Source organism: Tenrec ecaudatus, chromosome 10, assembly GCF_050624435.1.
Source record: "Tenrec ecaudatus isolate mTenEca1 chromosome 10, mTenEca1.hap1, whole genome shotgun sequence".
Taxonomy (NCBI): Eukaryota; Metazoa; Chordata; class Mammalia; order Afrosoricida; family Tenrecidae; genus Tenrec; species Tenrec ecaudatus.
Genome location: NC_134539.1, coordinates 39,252,495 through 39,276,213, shown reverse-complemented (window position 1 = coordinate 39,276,213; position 23,719 = coordinate 39,252,495). Strand labels below are relative to the sequence as shown.

General features: G+C 46.7%; 1 protein-coding gene across 1 annotated transcript; it reads right to left on the bottom strand.

The window, feature by feature from the left end:
* Positions 1 to 127: 127 nt before the first annotated feature.
* On the bottom strand, positions 128 to 23,332 carry RNF20 (ring finger protein 20). Its single transcript, XM_075560253.1, has 20 exons — positions 23,196 to 23,332; positions 22,023 to 22,177; positions 18,061 to 18,228; positions 17,801 to 17,948; positions 17,480 to 17,662; positions 15,349 to 15,467; positions 12,973 to 13,119; positions 12,728 to 12,805; positions 12,413 to 12,532; positions 10,130 to 10,309; positions 9,052 to 9,187; positions 8,675 to 8,796; positions 7,890 to 8,266; positions 5,963 to 6,080; positions 5,268 to 5,417; positions 4,522 to 4,734; positions 2,436 to 2,561; positions 2,149 to 2,289; positions 1,429 to 1,530; positions 128 to 1,162 (listed from the first exon to the last, which is right to left on the bottom strand). The coding sequence occupies exons 2-20, from the start codon at positions 22,149 to 22,151 to the stop codon at positions 986 to 988; spliced, it is 2,934 nt and encodes a 977-aa protein (XP_075416368.1). The 5' UTR covers positions 22,152 to 22,177; positions 23,196 to 23,332; the 3' UTR covers positions 128 to 985.
* Positions 23,333 to 23,719: the final 387 nt, after the last annotated feature.

The following is a 23,719-nucleotide window of genomic DNA, read 5'->3' as shown; positions in this document are numbered from 1 at the left end:
CTCTCAGCCCTATAGTGAACTAGGGAAGACAACTGAGTAGACGAACTAAGCAATCTTTTGAGGAGCAATTATACCTAAAATGACAAGTTTCAAAATATATATATAAATACAGAAAGAACTACAAACACAAACTGAATTCTGCTTTAATGGACGTTTGTGAAATGCAGAGTTGTGACAGAGGACCCTCTGGATCAAACTCTTGTCCAGAGGAGAGACAGAGCCACATAGCTCACCACAGCCTCTCTGTGTCAAGTTCCACGGGACCAGGTCTCATCACCACCATCCAGTCCTGTCTCCTTTCTGATCTTGATTCATTCGAAGGTTAAAAAAAAAAAAGCTATGTGATTTGAAACTATGTCTCTGACCTCACGCAACTTATGTCTTTAATGAACCAAACATTCAAAACCTCAGTAACGTTTCACAAGGAAGCCAGCTGATCATCAGTTAACTCCCTAGAGAATGGAAATGGATTGAATGGATGTCATTTCATTAAGGCCTCAACCCATCCAGGCAAGAGTAGCACACTCGCCTCCCTTTATAATCCAACTTCACAAAAAAGTTCACTAACCGAGCCAAGGAAAGGTTGTGCCCACAGGTAATTTATTTCTAAAAGACTCCTCTCCCAAACAGCAGTGTTCCCCTCTTCTCTGCCCCCTGTTCCAAGTCAAAGACCCCATTGTGACTTATTTGGGAAGAATGGACAAGCTGGGCCACACGGGGGCCCGGAGCAGGACAATGCTGATGTCTAAAGGCAGGAAAAAGACAAAGCCGGCAGGGAAGACAAGAAAGAGTTGTTTGTTTCTACTTCATCATGAAGCCAAGTCTTGCATTTTCCAGCCCTATCCTCGAGAGCCACCAGCTATCAGAGGGGGCCCCGGAGGTGCAGTCTGCAGAGCAGGTGACAGTCATGAGGAAAGAGGTAGAGGGTTGGTAGTGAATGAATAAGTGCCTGTCTAGCCAGCCTCTCTCCTCCTCTTGACGTGGATCAGCCGATGTAGATGCGATGGAAGTCATTGGCACCAAACGCAGCATTACACTTGGGGCATTTGCGCTGGCGGGTGTCGTAGCGGGTCTTCACACACTCGAAGCAGAAAACGTGAAAGCACTTGGTAAGCACCGCATCCTTTTTACGCATGTTGCAGCAGGGGCAGGTGAGGCGTGCCTGAAACAGCAAACGGCCAGAGTTGGAGCCACATAGGTTCATGTGCCGATAGGTCTCACACACAAGCAAACCAGCAAGGAAAAAACCTCCTGCCAAGATCTCCAGAGTACCATCTCCCCACCCAGCCCCTTAGTCTCCTAAGAAACACCCCAGTCTCTGATGACCTACATGGAAAAAAAGGTGAGCACGTAGTCTCTCAGTTTATGAGCTGGCCCCTTCAAGCCTTGACAAGGAACACAAGGAAATGAGAGGGGCAGTTTTCTAACCTTGTATTCCTTAATCTCCTCCATCAGAATCTCATCACACTTGGGCACGTTGTCTGGTTTCTTAGTGGTCTCCAGCTTCCGTCGAAGTCTAGAGATGTCCTCCTGTAACAGGGAAGCACCACAGCCATTGAACACACTTCCTTACTCCCTGCCATTTCTGAGGGCAATACCCACGACCACGGCCAGGCTCTGCCCTGGCACATCCAGCTAGCCTTTAGGAAGATGCTTTGTTTCAGAACGGCAACCATAATCCTGTCTCAAAAGCAGAGCTCTATGAAACTCTCCCCAATGCAGTCTTGTGAAACTGGCGCCTAAGAGTTCAGAAAGGTTGAATTTGAAACAACCCAATCGGTCATTTTATTTTAAGGTAACTAGCTTTTTAGCCTGAGGGTAGATGTGATTCAAATAATTCAGACTTAGGAATAAGAATTAAAAGGCAATGTGAAAAATAACTGACATTCAAAAGGTAGCGAACTTATTCAACACAAAAAACCTCTACTCTTGTTACACTGCTACCTTGCCCACAATCCACTCTTCCCTTCATTTAGTAAACAACTGCCATACGTTTAGGGGATTAAGAAGAGTCTCTCTCTTTCCTCTAGAAACAAATAGTCTAATGACAGACACACGTCACACAGTATTCTTTTGTATCATGGAGCACATCAAAGCTCAGGAAATGCCAAAAAGACAAAATGTAAAGAAAAAGGCCATTGCTCTTGCCTGGGCACGTTTGAAATTGAACATGTCCTTTTCTTTGGTGACACTATTCTCCACGATCTCCTCCTGAAAATCGTGAAGCTTCTTCTGAGCCATTTCCAGTTGTGCTTTGAGGTCATCTGCAAGCTGGGCTGCTTCCAGTGCCTACGAGAGACGTGCCCGCGCCATCACCTCCTGACACCCATTTCCTTCCAGCGGCAGTCTTAACCCAGGGCCACGGGAAGACGCCATACCCGTGTGCTGATGTGTCCTCACTGCGGGCCGACCTCCCAGCCAGCAGTGCCGCGTACCTTGCGTTTGTTCATCTCTAAGGCTTGAGTCCGGAGGCCCAGCTCCTTCTCCCCGGTGCCGATGTTGCTCTGCAGCAGGTGCTCCTTCTCTTCCAGCTTCCTGACCACCTGCAGCTGTGCGTCCACCTTGAACGAAACGCCAGCTTCTCACACGCGCGAAGGAAAACAGTAAGACTGCTACGCTATGACTCCACATGCCGACAAACTACGACTGACTTTACCCACAACACTTCAAAACACATGCAAGCCACAATTAAAAGCTGCTTTGGAAACTGCTGAAAAAGAAATCTTCCCCTAATTAAAAAAAAAACAAACAAACAGAGAAAATGCTATTTATTAGACAGAAATTCCAGTGACTGACTCCTTAAAGCCTGGCAATTCATAGTGGGCTGTTACAGTTCAAACAAAAGTTCAAGTCTCTCTTTCTGAATGGCTAGAGGTTCTATTTGAACTTTATGCACAAAGTAGAACCTCAAAAGTACAGCCCGTTCCTAATCCCACACCACAAACTCCTACCCTAAAATCCTGTGAACACTGACAATTTCTCAGGTAGCCTTCCAGCAACTTTCTACACAACACACTCGTACAAATATGAGAGATCATAAAACAAATAACTTAATGATGCTATCGATACTTTCCCATAGTAACAGTATATCTGTTTTAACCAAACTCAGACAAGAAAACAGAAAAGCAACCCACTAGCATCAAGCTGATTCTGACTCAGCGCAGCCCTGCAGCACAGGATAGAACTGCCTCTGTGGGTTTCCGAGACCGGAACTCTTTACAGGCCTAGAAAGCCTTGTCTTTCTCCCTCAGAGCGGCTGCTGGTTTTGAACTGCTGATCTGAAGGTTAGCAGTCCAACCTGTAACTGCTATGTCACCAGGGCTCCATGATCCTCCTCTGTAGGGCCGTACACTTTACTTAACGAGTGCACGAATGGTGGACATTTTATTTTGCAGTAATTTTCACCACACTACATGAGGCAGTTGCATAATCTCCTGTCAGCTTGAGTGAAGGGGTGGAGTCTAGTTTGTCAATAAGGTCGCAGCTTGGGGGCCTCATTTGGGGGTACAATGGAGATAAATAGCTCACTGGAGGCCAGACCCACTCTCTCTGCCTTCCCTTTCCGGCTGTGTAACACTCAGAACAAGAGAGCAGGAGGAGACAATGCACCAGCGTTGAGACGCTTCCACAGCCACGAGATCCGCAAGACCTTCTACCCACCGGCCTGTGATCTCCCTGCATTCAGCATCACTGCATGTGCTGCACGAGTCTAAACAAGAATTTATGGACGAGCATCTGACATGTGGGATAATATTGTCTTAGAGACCTGAGCTGGACTGGGATGTTTCCTCAACATACAAATGCTCTCTGATATAAAGCTCTTTCTTGGACACATGTGAAAGTCTAGGAATTTGTTTCTCTAGTCAGCCTGGACACACTACAAATAAAGAGGCGCCCTGATGGCACAGTGTTTGTGGCACTGGCGGCGACCCCCAAAGGTCGGCGATTTAAACCCACTGGTCACGCTGAGGGAGAAAGATGCGGCGCCTGCTTCCCTCAAGCTCTGCAGCCTCAGGAGCAAACCCACCCCTGCAGGGCACTGGCATGCTCCAGCGGGCTGCAGACTCCGTGACCTACACTTTATCCTGGATTATGGGCTACAGTACAAACGTTTTTAATTGCCAGAGGGACACCAAGTCATTTTTATTTGTTCTGAAAAGGAGGCAGTAAGCCAAGTAAGTTTCAGAAACTATGCCATAAAGCAGTGGTTCTCTACCTTTCTAGTGCTGCGACCCTCTCACACAGTTCCTAATGTTGTGGTGACCCCCAACCATAAAATTATTTTCATTGCTACTTTATAACTGTCATTTTGCTACTGCTATGAATCGGACAACTCGAGGGGTCACGACCCACAGGTTGAGAACTGCTGCCTTAAAGGATCCATGAGTCAGAATTGGCTTGATAGCAGTTGTTTGGGGGTGGTTATTTAAGCAATATCACAACCATCATTTTTATACCTGTATCTTCATGGAAAAAGCACTCTGATTTATCAGAAGGGAAAGTTCTGCTCCTCCCAATTACCTGAGTCTTCAGAGTCAAAACCTGGTCTGCCAGCTCCTCCTTCTCCTCTTTAAGCAATTTGTGTATCTGATTGGACTTGATACGCTCTGACATGAGCTTGAAGTTGGCATCATCCTTCTCTCGCAACTGCTGCATCAATCGGATGTTTTGCTCCTGCATATCTTCGAAGGCCTGCCCGGTGACGTCCATCTCCGATAGGAGAGCTTCTTCCTCCTACAACCAGGAGAACAAACCCTTCGTTTCAATCGCACGGGAGGGGTTCGAAAAAGAGTCAACTTATTTCTGACTCCAAAAAACATAAGCACAGATCATTTCCCCGGGTTCATTCAGAAACTGTAGGGACCCTGGTGGCACAATGGTTACGTGCTTGCTTGGCTGCTAATGGAACTGTTGGCGGTTCGAATTCACCCACAGTTGTGAAGATGGCACAGGGCTGGGCAGTGCTTCGTTCTGGTGTACATAGTGCTGCCATGAGCCAGGACTTGCTCGGCGGCCCCTAACGACGACACTACAATACGTCCCCTGACTTCCGCGGGGACAGGATAAAGCCCACAAAGCACCGTTTTGGAACTGGCCATCCTTTCAAAATAAAGTTCCTGCCTCACAAAAATGAAGAGTTCAATGTCAGCAATCAAGAAAACCCATAGGAGAAAAATACTGATAAAAAAATTTTAAGCCTGGAACCGAAGAACCAATTTCAGTGGCAGTCACTTCATACTGTTAAAACGCCAGGGCCGTGGACTCACCTGCTTGGCCATGGCCAGCTTCTTCTGCAGGTATTCTATCTGCTCCTCCACTGCCCGGATCTTCCTCAAGGCATCCTCATCGGCCATTTTCTTGTTCTCTTTTTTCTCCTTGTCCTCTAGATCCTTGAGTCTTTGCCTTAGATCTTCCAACTACAGGAAGAAAAAATTATAGAAAATGAAGACAATTGTTACAATTTCAAAACTTAATACCGTGATGACCCAAACACCAAAAGAACCTTTACAGTGTTGTAGAAAGGATAATTAACATGCTCATTAATCTGCAACATAAAAGCACTGTTTTAACAACACTTCAGCTCATGCTTCCAGAGGCGATGGTTTTGAGTAAGAATGCACGGAAAAACGTATCTTTACGTTAGTGGGGTACCTTGGCCCCTAGTTTAAGAGTGAGTATAAGACATCCCTCCCAAAAAGTAATCATAAGAAGAGAATCACTACAGCACTAGTTGAATGCAGAGAAGATAATAAAAGACTTGGAAAAGCTAGCCCTGTGCCCAGTCATTATATCTTATGGAGAATCTGAAAATTCCTTAGTCTTGGAAGGAGCAGAAAATGTTGAGTTAAATACTAACTTGAAAAAGAAACAATAACCTTCAGAAGTTCAAAAACAAAAAACAACCCAAAAACCCGCATGTGAGATTTTAACAAGAATAACAAGTAAAACCAGACTAGAATACCTCTGACTTCGACTTCTTCTCCGCCGCCATCAGCTGCACTTTGTCTCTCTGTTCTTTGGGCGCAGAACGGTACATATCCAGTAGGAGCTTCATCTCCTTCTGGCTCTCCTGAACCTTCCTGTGATGAGGTGTGGGGTGGAGCGGACAGGGGAGGGGAACAGGATGATGGTAAAACAAAGGGTGCCCCCAGCCCAAGGAAACTGAGAATCACACAGATTTAAAACTGTTGTATACTTTGTAACACACAACTAAAAGATGAAACATTTGCATAGACCAACTTCTGGATATTCAACACTAGAAATCATTTCTCCCTTAAAGTTCTTCAACAATTATAAAATAACCATCATAATAAATAGGCAAATTTCTAGGCTTCACTATTAGAAACTAAGCTATCGGGAGATGCATGAGGAACCTATTTCAATTAAATCATCATCAGATAATTCTGATACAACACTTGGAAAAAAATTGGTTTTCTCCCTTAAAAAGAGCAAGGGAAAAATTTTAAAGTTTAAAATTATATTGCTAATCCTAAATATGGTAGTTATCTGATTAACCATCAGATGAAGATGAAAACTGCAGCTTTTACTAAACTATCAAATCTATATTTCTGTTATTACTAAGTGCCATCAAGACTCATAGCAACCTCATGTGACAAAGAGAAACCGTCCTATAGATTGTCTAGCCTGTAATCTTTTTTTTAAGCTGTAAATTGTATTTTCCTATCGGTGCTGAGAAGATACGTAACAAAGCATGCCCCAATTCAGGCATTTTTACACAGATAATTCATAGAGAATGATTCTGTTCTGCTCTCTTCTCTAAGCTGTTCCTCCCTCGTTAACGTGCGTTCACTGCTGACTACAGTTCCTATCTAACCTTTCGAGTCACCACTGGTCCCACACGGAGAGATCTTAAGAGATCACAATGCTGAAGGCAGACCTATGAGCTAAAACTACTGTTTGCTTTTAAGACTTCAGGGGACGGTTTTGGCTTTAATTTTAAAGAGTATCTTAGTACAATCGTTTCAGCAATTCATCCTCACATCATGGCTCCCAAGAGTTTAGAATCCATGAGAATGTGAAATTGTTATGCATCGTCTACGGCCATACCACCCTGAATGTGCTCAATCTCGTCTGAGATTGTTATGCATTTCCCCGCTTTTGATCAAGACTCTTCTAGAATCTTTGATCAAAATGTTCAGTAATGGTAGGTGGGCACCATTTAGTTCCTCTGGTCAGACGGCAAGGATGCAATTTTCCTAAACTTTGAAACAGATAGAGGAATTCAGGTGTTTCCAACACAGTGGTCCTCCAAATTCAGAGATCCATCAAGAGACAACCATGAAACCTGGGGAGCAATAAGTACTGAACCTAACCACTTCTATCAGAGAAGTTATTAATTACACAGAAGGAACACCACGTGAAATTGGACAAAGGTACTGTTTCAAGGCCTATCACAGTAAACTCCTTAAATAGTTCTTAAAATCATCTGGCATGCACACAAACTAGTTAATTTCCAAACAAACAGATCAGTTATTGTTCAAATTACATACTCCACTAAGCATAATGAAACTATAGTTACAATGCCAGTCATCTGTCCAAATCCCCTAAGTAGCAGAACTTAATTTTCACAAATGTTACTTACAATCTTAACACCTTTCCTTTAATTTGGACTCATGAAGAAAAAGGCTACTGTCATGGCTTGACTGATATCTGACCCCTAAAACAGGCCACAGAATAGCTATGTAGGCTATTTTGGCTGTAAAATTGATGAAAAGTTAGGGCCACATTAGTTGTACCTAAAGCATTACACATTTTCATCAAAGTATTCCTTACAATAATCAGACCTCATGAACAATGCCTGCCTGCATGATGTCCGACGGAGCCTTAGCTTTGGGGTCAGACACAGATACTGTAACTATTGCTCTTACTTGAGTTCCACCTTCAATTGCTTGAGAACTTCTGCCTCCTTTCTCCTTCCGTCGTCATGCTTCCCTTTCTCTTTATCCTTGGCACAGTCTCGCTCTTTATCCGACTCTTTCAGTTTCTGCTTTTCTCGTTCTCTCTCCTTTTCCTTCTCCCGTTCTCGCTCCTTTTCCCGCTCCCTTTCTTTCTCCTTGCGTTCCCGTTCTCGCTCCTCTTCATCCCGTTTGGATTTGACGTCACTGACTTCCTCCTGAGAAGCCTTCGATGCCGAGGACTGGGTGGATGCCTCCTCGGGATCCGGTTTCAGCTCGGCAGGTTCGTCCTTGGGGTCCTCGGTACTCGACTGGGACTGCAGGAGGGCGCTGCCACTGCGAAGACGTGTCTGGGACGTGGGGGGCAAAACGGAACAGATGCCTAGAACGTGCAGGGTCCGGAGAGCTTTCCCTACCCATGAATGCTTTTCCAACTGAAGAAAAGCACACACAGTCGACCTACAGATCCAGAGGTTCCACACCCGCAGATTCAACCCACCAATTAGGTGCTCAAGGCAAGCCTTCTAAAGCTAAGAGGGAGCAAAAAGGGTTTTTCCATAGCCTTTCCATGGGGCTAAGGCTTCACACATAACCGAGAGATGACTTAAAGAGTACAGGAGGGTGTGCGTAGGTTATGTGCAAACATTACACCACTTCATATCAGGGACTTGAGCATCCGAGGATCTGGTATCTGTGGGTGGCTATGTCCTGTGGGTGCAGGGGGAGGGCTGTGACATGGACTGTGCTCCTCTGGTTACCTTGTTCAAGTCCGACTGGGCTTCTCTCAACTTCCGTTTGTATCGCAGGACCTCCCCTTTCAGCTGGTGATTGTGATTCTGGAGACTACTGATGAGATGGCGCATCTCCCGGTTGATGGGGCCTTAAACACAGCAACAGCAGTGGCATGAGGGACTGTGAGCATGGCAAAGGCACAAGGAGACAAAGTGCAGGGCATGTCAGGAACCAGAAAGATTCCACTCAGAAAATGAAAACACAATGGGTCAACCTGAGTTAAAACGAGGCCCTAGACTGAACCAAAATGAATGACAGGATTAGACTTAAGGGCTTTGGAAATTCTGAGCTCCGATTATGTCTTCCAAGGAAAGCACTGCTGGGTGGGGCCGAGTAAGCCTACCTGCTTGCTCATTGGCAGCGAGTGTCTGCTCAAATTCGATCCGCAGCATTTCATACTCCTTGCGGACCTGGGCCAGGGTATCTTCGAGCTGGATCACTTCCGTCCTCAGCTTCTTATGAAGACTAACCTCATCTCGCTACACAGAGAAGGGAACCAGTCAGAAACTCTTATCAAAGTGTGGAAATCCATCACATTCTAAATTCAACCTGACCGGGGATAGAAAGGGGGAAGGAAGAGGCAAGAGACAGAGCGATCATTCTGAAAATGTTCTGATTCAATCAACAATTAATGAGCACCAGCCAGCTACCAAATACTTTGTTGGGAACTGGCAGGATACTTAATAAATAAAGGAAACGGACGCTAGCTTGGAGCATGTTAACAACTGAGTTGGAGAACTAAACCACACAAGTAGTACATAAGCACGTCACCACGTCAGATTAACTTCAACGCATAGACATCTGTGAAGCGGCTTACTATCAAACATTACCTTCAGAAGTAGGGGGTATACTGGACTAAATCAATGACTAATAGGAGTCGGCCTCTAAAAAACCCAAAGAGAGGTCTACACAAGTCATTACAAGCTCTACCGGCACGTAAGTAGTGGCATGGTCTCCATGCAGCTTTCCCCCATGTGCATAAGGCTTCAGCAGACAAGTATGTGTCACGCTTTCCCACATTTTTACACGCACTGTTCTCACTACTAAGAACGCCCTTTCCAATTCCAGCTACCAGGCAGCGTCCATTTCCATTTCACCTTAAACCCAGCCTTCGGTCCCTGCAGTGCAATCAGGAAAACTCCACAGCTAAATCAGACCCCTTTCCTGGATCGCTGCACCTTCTGCAGTGTCTCCACTCCACCACACTGCCCTTTGAGGGACACCTTCATCCCCACTACACCCTAAGATCCTGGAGGGCAGGACCTCTGTTCTCCCATCTTTTACGCCCAGCCCCCAGCAATGTAGAGACACGCGGTCACTCTATGAACGTTGTTGAATGAACGAGAGAGAAACGGAACCCAAGAGAGTGAAATCTCTGAGGCAGAAAAACTCACCTACATCAGACAGAGCAAAGACGTTACCTCAATGAGCTCCACCTGGCGCTGGTGGGTGCCCCTGGTGCCGTGCAGCAGGGTGCGAGCCTCGTCCAGGTGTGCTTTCAACTGCAGGCTCTCGTTATACAGGACGGAGAACTGAGACTGCATGCAGCGGTACTCGGGCGTCTCCTTCACCACCTCCTCCACCGCGCTCCCTAAGTCCAACTGAGGGCCGAAGGGCAGAAAGGCAGAGCGGAACTTAGCGCCAGTGCCCGGACGCTAGACGGCAAAGAAAACCTTGGACTTACATCATTTTTGAAGGCCTAGCTCTATGAAGGACCGCCTGCCATTCCTCTAGTTACGTAAGATTTGCCCCAGATAGTATCAGACCACCAGAGAGGGAGTGATGTCTGATGCACATTTCCCTCTCTTCTGTTTCTCATCTCGAGAAAAGGGGTGTTTCTGATTTGCTAGAGGCACGCTGTAGGTCCATCAGCAGAGCGGCTAGCCTAGCCATCACCGTCCATCACCCACACACAGCGCCCGCAGCTGCAATTCACAGCTATGGGCCTGGGTGGTCTGATGTTTATGTGTATTACAGAAAAAGAAAGACAGGTGATATTGGATACATAGTAATCTTCCTTAAGGAATTCTTTTAATTGATATGTATTTTTGCAGGATGCCGTAACCTATAAACAGAGAGGAATGAGAAGAACACTGTGAAATCTGTCAGGATGTACATTTTACGCTTTCCTAAGTAACTGTTTTGCTTTAAATATTCAAATGCCTTAATTAATTTAACTCCAGGTTTTGTTGTTGTTGTTCTCAAAGTCAAACATTTTTATTCAGAGACTTCCCTGGAAACAAATCAAATTATAAAAGGCAGCTGGCTATGTTGGAAGCAGGGATGGCGAGATCCCAGGACCCGCTTCCTTCCCACAACAACAGGGAGAACACGCTGCTTGCTGGGCGTGCTGGGAACGGGTGGGCTCACTGATCCCGTGTCTCTCTGTCCTGCCTGCTAGGAATCGCTGGCAGGGGCTGACACGCGAATGAGCAAGACTCCCACAGGATGTGCACGCATGCTTCCCATGAGCATCTTGTTGGCAAGACTGTATTTTTTCAACCTATTTCAGATCTTCAACCGAGTTAACTCTACCCCTCATTTTTCTTAACAACTTCTAAGTTACAGTGCCTTGAGTATTTCTTTACTGCTCTTGCTGCTGCTGTTAAGTGTCACCAGTCAGTTCCGATGCATAGCTTTCCGCTGGGTACAAGAGAACAAAACACTGCCCAGTCCTGCCCATCTGTACAGCAGTTCCCGTGTTTAAGTCCATGGGCACAGCCACTATCAATCCACCTCACTGGGGTCTTCCTCTTTCTCACTGACCGCCTACTTTACCAATTGCGCCCTCTGCAGGGGTGGGCTCACCCTGATAATATGGCCAAAGTGCACGGAACAAGTCTCCCAGCCTCCGTTCTGGCCGCACTGCCTGCACGCAGAGGTGTGTTCTTCCGGCCGGCTGTGCTGTATGCAGTGTGCTTTCTGATCACCACCATTCAAGTGCGCCAGTCTTCCCTAGGCTCCCTTCCTCACTCCGACCTTCAGATGCATATGACACGATGGAAACACGTAGTTTCAGTCAGGCCCACCTTAGTCTTCAAAGCGACATTTTTGCTCTTTAACACTTTAAAGACGTCTTGGGCAGCAGATTTTCCCCGTGGAATGTATCCTTTCATGTCTGAATGCTGCTTCCATTAGCATGGACTGTGGATCTAAGTAAAATGAAATCCTTGACAATCCCAATCTTTTCCCCATTGATCAGGTTGTGCAGATTTTTGTTCTCTCTCCATTGAGGTGTGACCCCTAATGAAGGCTGCAGTAAGCTCAAGTCCCCTTCACTCTTCAGGAAGCAGGCTGTCCCACAACCCTGAAGCGGTGTCCATCACACAGCCCCGCCTCTCAGATTATCTGCTCAGCACACAGCCGGAGTTCGTACCGTGAAAGGGTACAAGGCCGACATACACCTTTCTTAATTTAAAACCATTCAGTTTGTTCTGTTTGAGCATTGCCTCTTAAGCTGTACATCTTTGTAAGTTGTTTTAAACCTTCTTTGGTCAATAAAACGATTTAAAAAATCTTCTTTGGAGCAAGTCAGAGTACAAATAATAAAATGAAACAAAACATCAAATCCGTACTGTCAATAAAAAGACATACAAACAAAGCCTGCATTTTTCCTCTCTCTCATACGATGAGGGTTCACAAGCAGGTATGTGAGTCGATCAGTTGAGTTTAGTTTTACTGCCCTTCAGGTATATCTTTCCTACCTTCAGCTTTTCATTTTGTGTATTAACCTCCTCAAAGTCCTGCCGAAGTTTCTCCAGCTCACAATGACGGTTCTGGGCCAACTCCTTATTTTCTTCAAGTTCAGCATTCATTTCCTCAAACTAGAGAGAAACAGGAAATAGTAACATGAGAGTATGAAAAGAAATCTTAAATCCTTCCCACTTCTAAGCTTCCAATGTTCACTGATTCCCTCTTCTAGAAAAGCCCTACTTGGCCACTTGATAATCTTAAGCCCCTGGCCCCAGGCCCAGAGAGCAGCTCAAATAACGGTTTCCTGAGGCAATCGATGAGTTTACCTTCCGGGCATTGATGGTGATGGTGCCCCCATAGAGGCTGCTCCCAGCTCCGTACACTTTATAGCCTTTGGAGTTCACCTACCAAAGAAACAAGATTCTGTAGTGAGAAACCTTAAGATTTTCGTCTGCTTAACCAAATACTTTCAAAGAAGTCCGTTTCCTTCTCTAAGCAACACTGCCCACATTATACTTCCTAAGGAGACGCTTAAGTCTGACCGCTATACCAGGAGGAAAACAGCACTTGCCCGTTCTAGGACTTCTGCTAAGTGCCGGTTGAGTCGCTGCTCTCGCTTTCGAATTTTGTCAATATCCCACTGTAGGTCATCAATCATGGACTCCAGGACAGACACCCGCGACTCAGCCATCTCCACTTTACTCTGCAACTTGGAGAACTACAAAAACATGCAACAGATTAGAGAAATAAACGACCAAGTTCGAAAGGTATGCTTTCTATCACTAGCTAAAGTCCCAAATCCCACAAAATTGGCCCTCGCTTATGTCACGAAGAGCCCTCGTGGCGTAGTGGTTTCATGATGGGCAGCTAGCCGGGCGGTCACCAGCTGTTGCTCCCTGCCTAGGGGAAGAAGAGGCCTCTCCTCTTTAAAGAGTCCATCTCAGAAACTCACGGGGGCAGTTCTACCCTGTCCTCCAGGGCCTCTATGAGTTAGAACCGACTCGAAGGCAATGAATTTTGTGTCAAGGAAGAAAAGATTTAAACAAAGGAAACTTCATCCTTTCAAAAATGTCGCTGCCATCGAGCACATTGACGCCTAGCAGCACTGCAGGACAGAGCAGAGCCGCCCCGGAGGGTTTCTCAGACTGCCAATAGGTTTTTACAGGAGCACAAAGGGTCATCTTTCCCCCAAGGACTGGCTGAAGGTTTCAAACTGCTGACCTTGCCGTGAGCAGCGCAGTGCATAACCCACTACGCCACCAGGGCTCCTCTTCACCCGCTACAAAAATGAAGTCACGGATTCTTTCAGAGTCCTGGGTCAGCTACAATCATAAAACTGTCAGTCTATCCATTCTTCTGTAAGGAAGACCACTAGAAAATGTGTACTTAAAAAAAAAGACAAAAGATAATCTCGTCGTGTTGCCAAATATCAGCAAAGATAAATGTATATTACAAGCTGTCTTTATCCCCTGCCCCTGCTCCCCACATTCTCACAAGTGATATTCCATGTAGAACAAAAGGAAAACTTCTATTCTCCCTTTTCAGATGATGCTGGAACAGTCTAGCATCAGGACTACGCAAACATTTAAAAACCTCTGTTGTTCTCCATTTACTTGGGGATTATATAACTAAAGCAATTTAGTATTTCAATCATGATATTGTTACATGTTCAGATTAATCTACATGTACCCTTTATATTGGCCATATGACCTCATCCCCAAATTATAGGCCCCATGTCTTGAATGTGGGTCAACTTTATGACCCAGTGGAAATGACATGGCCTAACTTCTGGATCTGTACTAGAAAGGCCAGGTCGGTTCTGCCCGGTGCTGGTGGGATGCTTATTTTCTAGGAAAAAATAGTCAACAGTATTGAACTCAATTTAGAAGTTTGACTAGTGCGAGAATGGTGTGCTGGCGAGGCCATGTGCAGGTGTCCCAGTGGACAGCACAGCTGAGCACCGGGTGACTGGCAGCACCAAGAGTCAGCACGAGCATAATCTTGGGCTTCAGTCTGGTTAAGCAAAACAATATGTCCCTCCAGCTTAGTACTGCTGAGCTTAAGGAACGGCTAGAAAAGAAAGCCCTTTCCATCTTGGCAGCAACTGTGCTATGTCTCAGAATCCTCGTTCATCAACCAACACCCTAGATAAACTTCCTGCCACCAGCCCACCAAGAGCTCTGCACTAGCACTAGGAAGAAGCATGGTGGTAGCAAAGAATGTGTGCTTGAAGCTAAGACAAAATTGCATTCAAGCCCACAGCTCAGTCACTTTCTGGCTGTGTACCTTTAGACCAAGCCACTCAACTCGGGATCGCTCTTCCTTGGCACTGAAATGGTTATGATTTGACCATTAGCAACAATACTCATCAAGTGTCGAAGTGCTAAGCACTAGTTCACATGCGAGCTGAGCAGGTAAACTAAGGAAGGCCACGTTTCAGAAGTGATCCTTCTGAATGAAACCAAAATGCCTGTCAGGTTTGTCAGAAGAATCTTTGGACATTTATTATCACTTTATCTAGCTCATTTTGAATGAATGAAGAATGAATGAATGCCAAAATCTTGGCAAGCTTTGGTCATGCTATTTTTGCCCCAAATTTGGACTGAAAACCTGCTTTCTACAAGTTCTTAGGCCATCATCTATGCCCCATTCTCTGCTTAACTTCAACCAACTCGGGCTGACCCCGGGCACACTGCACTCAGTCTTTGATACTGTGTTCATTCGGCATCCAGACTAATATACTCAAATGGGCATTTCAACAGAAATAAATGAAAAACATCCCATTATTCTCTTCCCTGAACCTTTCTTCAGACTAGCTGCTACTATATGCCCTTCCATGTAACAAAAAGCTTTCAAGCGTGATAAAATCCTTGAAATGCTCTGAATTCTGAGTCAGGGCTGGCCACAGCGTGACCTAGAGCAGTCATCTCTGTTTGCGCTCACGTACCTCCTGAGACATAGTGCGGTGTTTCTCCTGAAGAAGGTCCGTCAATTCCTGAAGTCGAATGTTCTCATGTGCCAGGAAGGAATTCAGCTCCTGCACCGCTTCCTCTACTATCAGGTTATCTGAGGAAGAAGAACTGGATTAGTTGAGTCTCTTCAGTGTCGAATTTTAAAATGGGGCACCTCACATTAACATGTTACCTCACTTCCTCCCCTACAAGTCCAAGACGCAGGCTAGTTCTTATCTGCTTTTATATCTTCCTGTGATCAGTTAAACACTCAGAATGAAGAGGATTTGCTTAAAGAGATGAGTCAACATTGTACTTCTTTACACTCAATCTCGATATCCTAAGCAAGGAGAACAGCTTGATAAATGTTTAGTGATTTGAAAAATAGGCCAATTTTGCAAGTCTTTTGAATCATAGACCATATACAAATGGGAGAAAACTAACTTCAAGGCACTGTAGTAGATATTTTATTTATTTGTATCTCTTAGCAGTCAGCTTATCAATGGCATTTCATTGTCTTTTACGTTCTAAATAACAGCTTAGTTATTTTTAAGTTTGTAATGAATGTTTTAAATTTTCAAACCCTACCTTAAAATGCATACCATCAAAATGAGTAATTTAAAGCACTGTTTAACACACAACTCGCTTTAGTTTTTTTTTTAAGATATCGCAATTATTTTACTTCATATCATTTGTAATTAATAATGTTAACATTTAACATTAACACAGTCTCTGTGTATGGCTTACTATCTGCCTTGCTAGGAGTTAAGCGGATCTTCCACCTAACCATTCAAGGAGAGCCGGAGGAGGAAGCAGTCACAGGACCTGTTGACATTAGGTGAAAGGGAGGACCCGCAGTCACTCAATCGGCATGACGTACGCACTCACTGAAGCCAGGTTCAGGCTGGAAACTAGGGAAACACGGTCGGGTTGAGGTGGGCACCGCAAGACAGTGGAGTTGGAAGCACAGAGACACGCAGCTCATATGTGACTCCAAAAGTGTGGAAGGCCACGAACCAAATTATTTATGATTATCTTGCGCAAGTGAGATGGAATGACTTTTACGGATTTGTACTTAAGTATCTGTTATTCTTTAATACAGAAATACACAAACCCTGATGAAGAAGCAAAAAAGGTCACTGGTCAGTCCCAATTCTTTTCCTAGCCAATGTTTACATGTCTTTTGCTTGCTTCTTTTAACTCTGCTGAGTGGACTGGTGGTGGGCTGCTAAGCCCAGGGGGGTCGGGGGTCAAGCCCGTTTGGTACTCCCCAGGAGAGAGAGGAGGTTTCCTGCTTCTGTAAAGATGTGTCTTCTCAGAAACCAGAGGAGTAGCTCCGCTCTGTCCTACAGGGTCTCTCACTGTGAGTCAGAATGGATTTGATGGCAGTGAGTTTTTGAGTATAGCCTTTAAAACAAAACTACAAAGTAGGACAATCCCTATCCATGCGCCAATGATTCAACCTCCACTCCATTCAGCTCATTTCTTTCAGAAGTTAAACATCTTAATGTTTAACACAATTCAAATAGACCAGGATTTCTTAAAAACATACAATCACGGCATTTACTTGTATTTGAGCAAAACGTTTGTTACAAATGACTAAAAGAAATATAACTTAGCTAAACCTTCCTGTCACACATACAGTACAAATATAGACTACCGCACTAGTACTGAACAGTCGTGTGACTTTCCAAATGCTTTCATTTCAAATGGCTACTTTTCCATGAATATAATACTTTGCCTTTAAAACAGAGAAACACAGCATTTAACAACTCTAAAACCTAACTTCTGTCAGAAAACGAATTAGAGACAACCAAAACCCAAAAAAATAGCAGCACATTAAAAACCAACTCTTTGAAATCAAAGACCATCACAAGGGAGCTGATAAAATCTCTCCTCAACTTCGTACAGGGCGGTCACATGGCTCGGTACAAACACCATGGGAAGCACTGATAAAGTCCTAGCACGCCACAGGGCCGCGGACGAACACAAGTCCAGGGAATGTCCTGAAGCGCAAGCACGCAAGCTTCCTGCTACAAGTCCGCGAGCACAGAGATGAGCACAGAGATGACGGGGAGGGCTTCCTCCTCCAGCCCCTCCCCTCCTCCACTTCTGGTCTTGCCTCACCTCCACTATTGAGCTTCCGGGACAGGAGCTCCACTTTTTCCTGCAACTTATCGTAGACGGTCACGATCTGCGCCACGGCTCGGCGGGAGGACTCCACGCGCTCCTGGAGCTGGGACTCCATCTCCTCGCTGGAACTGCTGGCCAAAGTAGCGAGGAAAGAGAAAGCTGGCTCTTGTCCTTCCCCTGCGGACATGGGGGGAAAAGAAGCCCGCCATAATTATGAAACTGCAAATATCGAAAGACGCCTTTCCCTGTAAAAGCAAGATTCTGCTTCAAAACACCCAGCTGGCCTGCAGCTGGCAGAGTCCTGACAGCACTCACCTCGCTCTCGGTCGTCTTTGCGTTCCTGGTTGCTGTCAGAGTCTGGCTCTGGCTCGGGCACGACAAGGGCTTTCCTCTCCGTGAGCAGGTCTCCCAGGCCCTGCTCCAGACCGTGGCGTTTGAGGATGATACGGATGTTTTCATCAAACTGGGACAGGGTATGCACAAGCATTAATGAACCGAAGGAGACAACTTTGGAAATGGAGAAAGGGGTAAAATAGATCTTCACCGTTCACACCACAGCCTGCACTGTTAGCTACCTGACTCCAGTAGCGGTTGACAATCAGTAGGGAGGCATCATCAGTGGCCTGTCGCCGCTCCAGCTTCTCAATGTGCTCCCGGAGCTCATCTTCAATGGCCTGCCGCTGATCCAGCATTTCTGCCAGCTTGCGGTTTTTGGTTTGCAGTGTTCGGATGTCTAACTCCTCCTGCCCAGGAAACCCATCTTATCAGTCTCCACACAAAAATCAAGACAAAGCTACTATGAAACTCAACAAGACCACATTAATTCATTAGGTACATCCTGTGACGTTATTCCCCCTTTTCAAATCCTACAACACTTGAAGTAGATAGAAAGTAGGTGCAGTGAGAGGAAGGAATGGGTCTACGATTGGGAATAAGGGTCTGTGAGAGGCTGAGGAACACAAGCATTATGCAATTTCAACCCCTACCCACATCACTTTTCTATTCACAGGAGGCTCGGCCATACAGCTGGGTCACTCTCTACCGCATCACCACGATAATCTCCTAAGGACTCCCCTTCATTCACCCACGACTGGGTACCGGGCTCCATGTCTACCCCATCACTGCCAGCATCTCCAGTGACTTCAATATTCAGTGGATAAACCATTGCGTCCTCTAGTACCTCGCCTGTCCGTTCCTTGGATGCCTTGACTCCAGTGATCATCTCCTTCCCTGGGCTTCAGCGATGCATTTCAAAAACCACATCTTTGACCTCCGTCTGACCTGGAAATGCGCCACCTCTGAAACCCGAGATTCCGACTTCCCATTCCTTGTTCTCCAAGGGAAGTTCTAGACTATCCTCTTCCCTAGAACCTCTTAGCTCTCCTCTACCTGCCCCTGCCTTGTTGTGGGCATATATATATGTGTGCAGTCACTTCCCACATGTGGAGGACCTAGTGCCTGGCTTGTTCTATCACCTTCTCCAGTACGACGCATGCCACATTCTGCCAACCATCAAATTCCACGTAAAGAACCCTTCCAACATCTTGAACCAGTGATTAGTTGACAATGCTAAGGCAATGCTCAGACAAAATCCCCTCTACTGTCCTCAGCCACCAACTCTACAAGTATTCCCATTCTCAGCAGGATCTGCACGTTCTCTATCCGGGCAATTTCAAAACCTTATTCTTCACAACTGCCAACTGTTTTTTCCATCTCATTCTCTAGTTTCCCAGTTCCACCAATTTTCCATCCCACTATGATCTACAAGACACTCATCCTACAATCTTTCCTCTCACTTTCTTCTTTACCAAACTTAAACTCCATAATTCATTATAGACACCCCCTTTATCTACTTTCATCTCTCTGCTTGCTCCTTCATCAGACCTGCCTGATAACCAGAACCCCAACTCTGAAAGCGCCCGCCTCTCCAACTACGCCGACAAAACCCATCCAGCCGAACGTGACAGGAGGAAAGTGAGGCATCAGACTGACTAACTTCACTTTCAGGTCCATGATCACAATCCTCAAGTGGGTGCTCCGAGCTGCCCAGCAGCCCGACATCTCTAGTCCCTGGCTCTTCAGAAGACTGCTTCATACCTTCCCGTCTCTTCCCACCTCCAAAACTTCCTCCCCCATCCTCACTCTCAGACAAGTCATGCTTCTGATTTCACTGGGGAAAAACACAACAGCAATCAGAAGAAAACCTTCACACCTAACTCCACAACCACAGCCGCCAACCGTGCATGAACCCATATCCCTGCCTCCCTTTTGGTTGTCAACACCTCCCCGCCGCCACCCACCACCTGTATCTACGTTATAATCCCTTTCTCCCATCCAAGGACATCACATCAGTAACTGTCCGCTCTTCCTGCTGCATCAACTCTCGCCTCACTACCAAATCATAACAACCAAAAAAGAAGCAAGTTGTAATATTTCCTAACTTGAAAAACAGACAAAAGCCTTCCCTCATGCCCACATTCCCTCTGGCTACTGCCCCGTTTCTTTGCTCTACTTTTACATGAAGACACTTCTTTCCCTGCATTCCTGTCCTCTCTCCTTGTCCTGCTCCCACTGCCCACCATTACTGTGCTTGCTAAGTCAACAGTGAACTCCCGGGCACTAAATCTAACGGTCATCACCAGTCCTCACCTTACTGAAGCCATGAGCAGCACCCGATCAACTCTTCCTTGAAACACCTTCAACATCATCAGGCATCTGAAACCACTCTCCCACAGGCCCCGCTTTCACTATCTCTGGACTCGTTCCTTCTCATCTCCTGGAGGTGAACGCGCTGCAGAAACCTACAGCGTGGTACACAGATCTGTCTGTGCCTAGAGAAGACCCTCAGTCTCTTGCACTTAGGAAAATACCACCTACAAACAATAACGTCCAAGGAAATAACCTTAGCCCACCTGAACCAGATTACTAGATCCAACTGCTGATCCAATCCGAGGGCTACTACCTACCTCAAACAATCATGGTCAACCCCCCCTGCAGGATTCATCCTCCACACCAGCCCCAAATCAGCACCTCTCATGGGATCCCCAGCTCAGTAAATGGAAAACTCCATCCTCCCCAAGTTCTCAGGCGATCTTATCTCCTTTCTCTCACATGCTTCATGCAATCCATCAAGAAACCCTGTCAGCACTACCTCCGTGGAGAGTCCAGCCCAATAATCAGTTAGGACAATAGCCACCTGCAGTTGACACTTTTGTGTCCCATGCCACGTCCTGCTGACCAGCCATTTTCAGCACACGAATGATGGACAGCACCATTGCCACTGCCAGGGCTCCCACTTCTAACATACCTTGGTATCTCTTCATTTTTTCAGTCCTACATTCAGCCGGTTCACTTCAGAACCTGGAAGCACTATGGACTGACCACTTCCACAAGGCCAGCTTCAAGACATGGAGGCACAATCATGCATCAGTTTCCCACCTCTGGGGTTGGGGGGCTGGGGCAAGGGCAAGAGCGAACTGTTCTACTAAATGGACTCCTGCTTAAAGCACTTGCTCCCCGACAGTGTGCTCCAAACCTCAGCCAGAGAGGTCACTTTGCCGCTTAAAACCTTCCAGTGCCTCCCCAGCGCCCTCTGGAGAAAGTGCATACTGTACGCTACGTGCTCACCCCTGCGAGCAGGACATCTCCAGCTTTATTGTAACGAGCTGTCTCCTTGTGTTACAACAGAAGCCCACAAAGTTAAGTCCAAGTCTATTCTCAGTAGAAAGCACGCTGTCTGAAAATGAGCAGATGCTCGATAGATATTCTAAGCACTAAATGAATAGATGTCCTTCAGGTGTACACTGTGAGGCGATGGCGAGGCAAAACCACTTCTTGGCAGTAGTCTGGCCTGGCCTCAGAAATGGCACTGTCTTCATGGACACTGTGCTCCGGGTGTTCCCAGTATTCTTTTAGCCTCCGGGCTGTGCAGGGAGAGGGTGGTAAATTTCTGAGTCTCAGCCTCATCATTAAACAAGGAATCCATGTGGCTTTGTAAACTATAAAAATCTAAAACATTTTGCATCATATTCCCGTAGCTAAGCCCCAAAAGACAGAACCCTGTCTATAGAAAATGCATTAATTTTGATATGTAATCAACATATAACATTACGAGTTTTCCATTTATAATAGTCTAATCAAACTGTCAGGTACATAAAAGCAAAGATACCACCTCTCTGCTCATCATTAATTGCAATAATATTTAGCTCGATAATAACCATAAATAGTCTGCACACACTGCTGAGGCAATTACTTTAAGACAATATTGTCAGTCCTGACACAGACTTTCATCATTGCTGCACAACCTAAAGAGGTCATTACATGTTACAGACAAGGATACAGGGGTACAAGAAAGATACCAAATGGTTATTCAGCTTAAAAGTCATGGAGCTGCGGGTCCAACTGAGGCAGTCTGGCTGCAGACCCTCACTCACCAGGCTTTTAATGATGTTGCTCTAGTTCCTCTTATACCTGCCACTACATTCCTTCAGGGGCATTCTGAATTTCCCATCACGAGAGAAACACTGTTTCCACATACCGTCGAAGAGACACCACCAAGCTTAATTGTCTCCACCGTGGTTCCCGAATCTTCCACAGCTGTCTTCTTCTCCGGGGGCATGGATGTGCCTGGCTCTCCTGCTGCTCGTTTATTGCCAATTCCAGACATCCTGTCAGAAGAAGATCGCCTCTTTCCTGGAAGGAAAAAATGCATAGATTGAGGTGAGATAAACAGAGAGAAAAGGGCAATTAAAAAAATGTCTGCAATGCGACCACCCATTGATACAAAAACTGCCGATTTTCCCAGCCAGCCCTTTAACGGATATCCATTGGTATTTAACGTACACCCAAGCAATACAGTCCCCAAATTCTTCTTGGGAAGGAAGTAAATTGTGAAGGAAGAGTCAGGGCTGGACTGCTATGAACAGAAGTTTCCAAATAGGAGGGAGAGGGGTGAAGAGACCAAGAATAGATCTCAGGACGTTGTCCCTTACTTCTTTGCATTCCCTGCGATGGCCAAGCCAGGAAAGTACAGTTTGATTCGGAAGAAAGCGAACTGAGTAACCACAGCGCTGAAGCGTTCTTGGCTCGAGAGATGTCCACTCAGTCATTACCATTGCACACCTCGCTTGTCACGTCTGGGCCTCAGCTTCCTAAACTAGTTCTAGCAGAATGTACTTCCTAAGACTGTGCTAAGGAACGGGCGACACAGCCACAGAAAGCGCGTAGCATTCTGCCAGACACTCGGAAACGCTACCTCTCCTTTTCCAGCCTGCGGCTTCTCTACTTCCAGAGTCTCTTCCCACGAGTTGGTGCACCCCTTGGGAAGCTAAAGCTCGGCGTGAGGCTCCCTTGAAAGAGTGGGTTCTCCAAGCGCTTCCGCTTCACCTGCCCTTCGGAGTTGGCTAATCATCGCATTTGCCCCACCTGTCACGCGCGGGTTCGGGGCTCCGGGGAAGCGCAATGGCTGCGAAAGCGCTCTGCTCGCCTCAAGAGCAGCTGTGCCGTCGCAGTGCCGATGGCCAGGCGGCGGCAACCGGAGGCGCCCGCACGGTGGAAAGCGGAGCGGCGACAAAGGCTACCAGCCACCTCGCGCGGGGCCAGGGGCCCGAGACCTGGCGATGGCCGGTGGCCGGCCCGGGAAGAAGAGCCCCCAAACCGGAGACTCCCCGAGAGCCCGCACAAGTCGACCGCGCCCTCAGCCGAGACCTACCTGGTTCCTTCAAGTAGCGCTAGCGCGGAGCCGAGGCGCGGCGGTTTCTCACCGGGCCCGCGCCGCCCTCCCACCTCTCACCCCTGACCCGGGCCCCGCGGAGCGCGAGCGACGCTTCCGGGAGGCGGGGCCAAGCGGAGAGGGGAAAGGAAAGCGGAAGTCGCTTCAACTCGGTCGCCCCAGAAGTGACGACAGGCTAGGGCGCCCGGCGGCCCGAGTACGCGCGGCTTCTCTAGGAAGCCTTGCGTTGGAGGCGTGGCTCGTCTCTATCGTTAGGGCTGCCGCCCGAGGGGGCGTGTCACCCGGGTTTAGAAGCGGATTGGTCCTTACGACTGCAGTCGGGCGTTGTTCATTGTTGGTGTTTTGCTGGGGGCGTGGGGCACCGAGTTAAAGTCGGGGTTCCTTGACCTCTTGCGTCTAGACTACACAGGCTCGGTCATAGCACCGAAGGCCCGAGGCCCGTGACGCTCCTGGACAGCCGAACTAGCCTCAGACGCACCTGCGAAATGTTATATATACATAGT